This window comes from Ipomoea nil, unplaced genomic scaffold, assembly GCF_001879475.1.
Source record: "Ipomoea nil cultivar Tokyo-kokei standard unplaced genomic scaffold, Asagao_1.1 scaffold1436, whole genome shotgun sequence".
NCBI lineage: Eukaryota > Viridiplantae > Streptophyta > Magnoliopsida > Solanales > Convolvulaceae > Ipomoea > Ipomoea nil.
In genome coordinates, this window is record NW_017617864.1 from 571,472 (window position 1) to 575,790 (window position 4,319).

The 4,319-nt window shown below is 34.4% G+C and overlaps 1 protein-coding gene across 1 annotated transcript; it reads right to left on the reverse strand.

The window, feature by feature from the left end:
- Positions 1-1,689: 1,689 nt before the first annotated feature.
- LOC109188559 (zinc finger MYM-type protein 1-like) lies at positions 1,690-3,870 on the reverse strand. The gene has a single exon (XM_019339204.1). It carries the CDS (start codon positions 3,868-3,870, stop codon positions 1,690-1,692), a length of 2,181 nt encoding a protein of 726 aa, XP_019194749.1.
- Between the last annotated feature and the right edge of the window lie 449 nt (positions 3,871-4,319).

Below are 4,319 nucleotides of genomic sequence, written 5' to 3' on the forward strand. Positions count from 1 at the left end.
TCTTCTTTTTTTTTTTTTTTTTTTTTAATTAATATTTTGAGGATAAAAAAATGGAATAATAAATATTAATATCTAACCACATTTAATGATGTTGACTTTTCTATTTGCACCACCTACAAAGTTATCATACCTATTAAATAGGGTGGTGTAAATAGCAAATAGGGATGTGCAAATAGAATTACCCTTCGCAAACCGTCGAGTGGCAAGCAACCGTCGATTACCATCACATCGATTGGAAAAACTGCCGCAAGATCAACATGCATGCATACGAGATATATGGTGATACTACCAAGCATACATAGTATTGTGGTTATTTAATTTGGTGAAAATATTTATTATGCTACTTATTATTATTATTATTATTATTATTATTATTATTATTAACTAAAAATTTGATGCACAGTAAAATGGTAATTATAAACTGACGACGGTGAATGAAAATACTACACATAATTAAAAGAAAATTAAAAGGTCAACATTGACCGAGCAAAATATAATCATTTTCTATTTTTTTTTTATGTGTGAATTCCATTTTTGGTCATACTCTTATAGGGGTCATTCCAAGTTTAGTTCACCATAATTATTTTTGTCCCATTGCGTCCACTATTATTGAAAGTGTTCCAATTTTAGTTGTTTAACCAAACATACACTTGTCTAGTTGGAAGAAACTCATGAACTTCGATCTTTCATCTCTCATATTATAACAAACTCAACCTTCATTTCTTTCCAACATCAAATCTTCATCGAGAAATTGACTGAGTATTCTTCAATTTAGACTTGAGAACCAAACCACATTAATCTTGATGAACTTTTGTTGCGACCGCAACAACAATGGAAAAAATCTTGCTGCTCCGATCAATTATTAGTAAACATAACAAATATGTCCTAATCAAATCTGAGAAATGTAGACGCAACTATCAAGTATTTGTAACTAGTCTTGACTTCAGCAAATAGTAACTCCAAAACCCACCACACAATTGACGTTAGATAGCCGATGTATGTTCTCATCACCATTGTTTCCTGTAAATTACCAAGCTTAACGAACAAACAACAAAAAGGTCCAAAGCACAAGCATATTAAGTACAGAGATCATAATAAATGTTAACTTAATTATGAACATGCATGCATAAATAAATATGCACATCGACTATGCACACACTCCATGACTGACATGCACACAATGAAATGCGCTAGAATCCACACGCACACGCGACACATTTGATTCGCACATGCCACATAGTTGATGCACACACCAAAAAAACATACGAATAATATATGCTCACGAACTACAACGTTGGTGCACACACACCTAAATACAAAAGTTAAAAGAATGCGAAAAGCACATACGAACACTATATATATACGCACGAACCACAAAATATCACTAACAGATATATGCCAAACCAAGAAAAAATATGCATTCTTGTTAAAAGATCTAGACCTCTAGGCTCTAGGTCCTCATCATAGTATCCAAGTACTCACTGCAAATTCATCCTAGTCAATTTAAGTTTGCACACACTTGGAGACAGAGTTATATTCAGGGACGAAGCCAGGATTTTTGTTGAGTGGGGGCGAAGAAGAAAAGACAACGTAAACTTGAAAATGTTCAAATACAAGGTTCAAATACAAAATATCAAATACGAATACAATTGTTAAAATCAAAATACATTATAAACTACCATACAAAGTTTATGATAAACTACGAGGTAATACTCCTCTACGCTCTCTCATATTTTGAAATCGCTGTAGAATTGCTTCATTTGAAACTAGATCAAAAATATCTTTTTCAACATACGGCACTAAGCAATCATGTAATAAATCATCACTCATCCGGTTGCGTAAAGATGTCTTGATTAACTTCATAGCAGAAAATGCTCTTTCCACACTAGCAGTTGCAACCGGTAGGATCAAAGACAATTTTAGAAGCAAATACACAAACGTATAGTCCAAATGTCTTCTCGTTTCCACCATTTTTTGAGCTAATTCATCAATACCACCCAATTTAGAGAAAGCAGGATCAGAACTGACATCAATAAAATAAGTCTGTAGTTGGTTATCTAGTACTTCAAGTTCAATATCAGAAAAATCATTTGGATAGAACTGTGCCAATCGAATTAACTTATCCTTATCAAACATAGCAAATGGATCCCTTGGATCAAAACATGCCACGCATAAGAGCAACTCTGTATTCTTCTCATTGAAACGGTTGTTTAGCTCTTGGAGTTGTAGATCTAAGTCTACACAAAACCGTTCAACACGATACCTATGAAGATGAGTCCTTTCTTCAACATTACGACGAGGTCTTCCAGGAACTACATAAACTTCATCCATATTAGGTATGGGAATTGCATGCTTGTTGCAAAATAGTGAAACTTCTTGTAAAAGAGCTTCCCACCCATCATCTCTCATCATTTGCAATCTTTGTTTTGAGACATCAACTAGTCTCATGGCATTCACAATGTTTTGATCTTTCTTCTGTAATGCCTGTGACAAGTCATTAGTAATTCCTAAAACATCCTTCATCAAGTGCAAAAAGAATACAAAATCAAAACATAGGACATTCTTCAATACTCGAAATGCTTCTAGCCTTTGTTTTGGATCTTGAATTATTTCGTCAAGAACATCAATCACGGGAGAAAATAATTTCAGAATGCTCACAAGTGCACCGTAATGAGATCCCCAACGTGTATCACCAGGCCGTTGTAAAACTGCTTCTTGATTCAAACCAATTCCCGTTTCAATTGTATCAGCAGAAATTGAATCAATCAACATCTTTAATTGTTTGTCTCGTAAGCTATCCCTGCGCTTACATGAAGCACATACAATATTGCACAATTGCGAGACAGTGACAAAAAAATCTCCAACATCATTATTTTCCTTTGCAACACCCACAAGTGCTAGTTGTAGTTGATGAGCAAAACAATGAACATAAAAAGCACTTGGATTCTCATTCTGTATTAAAGTCCTAAGACCATTGAACTCACCTCGCATATTACTTGCTCCATCATAGCCTTGGCCTCGTATTCTTGAAATACTTAATCCATGCCTTGTTAGAAGATCTTCAACGGCTACTTTAAGAGACATAGATGTAGTATCACGAACATGAGTAATTCCAAGAAGACGCTCAATAATATGCCCACTTGAATCCACATACCGAATAAACACAATCATCTGCTCTTTCACTGATATATCTCTTGACTCATCAACTATTATTGCAAATAATTCTCCACCAAGATCATTGATTATCATTTCAGTTGTCTCACTTGCAATTGCATTAACTATATCTTTTTGAATACAAGGAGAAGTCATTTGGTGATTTTCAGGTGCATTTCGCATCACTACTTTGGCAACATCTTCATTATTATCTGCAAGAAACTTTAAGACTTTAAGGAAGTTTCCCCGATTAAGAGAGTCGTAGCTTTCATCATTTCCACGAAAAGCAAGTCCTTGCCTTAAAAGTAACCGGATGCATTTAACTGATGAAGTCAATCGAACACAGTAGTCTTGTTTCGATTGCTCCGAGTGTTTTGATACACAAACTTGTAAGTGTTGCTCTTGAGTCATTAAATCTCGACAAGCTTGTACGTTCCTTGCGTGAACACTATTATGATTACCAACATGTGCACGCAACCTTTCCGGTCCTTTTTTCCAATTATTGAATCCTTCTGTAACAAATGACTCTCCCCCAGCTTGTTGTCCACTACTTTCATCTTTGAATAGATAACAACATAAACAATATGTTGCATCTTCTGATACACTATACTCCAACCAATTACTATGATCTTCAAACCATTTAGGATTAAATCTTCTATTAGCACCCGTAATCACTCTAGTAGGAAATACATGATTTTTTGGTTGACATGGACCCATTTATAGATATCGTCTCCGCACAATATCTCTATCATTGATATGATATTCATATATATTTTTCCTTTTACTCGGATCAACTTCAAGTTCATCTATGTTAACTTCAATACGGGGCCTTGTACTTGACACTTCGTGACTACTTTGACTAGATGAATCCCCAAAAGTTGATTTTCTTTTGAAAAATTTTTCCATAACTGAACCAAGATTTAGGAAAATTAGAACAAGAACAAAATTAGAAAAATTATTATACATTCTTAGCTTAAGCAAGTCTCACTACCTCAGAAAATTAGAAAAATAATCACTGCCTCACTAAGGATTAGGCATTAAGCATTAAGGATAAATTATGCAGATTCTCACTGCCTCACTTAGCAAGTTTAAAAGAATAAAAGCATTACCAATAACTCAATAAGACATTAAGCATTAAGGATAAATTAGATTCTCACTGCCTCACT

Coding starts and splice junctions, on each gene's coding strand:
- LOC109188559 (XM_019339204.1), bottom strand. CDS start 3,870: ATGGGTCCATGTCAACCAAAAAATCATGTATTTCCTACTAGAGTGATT.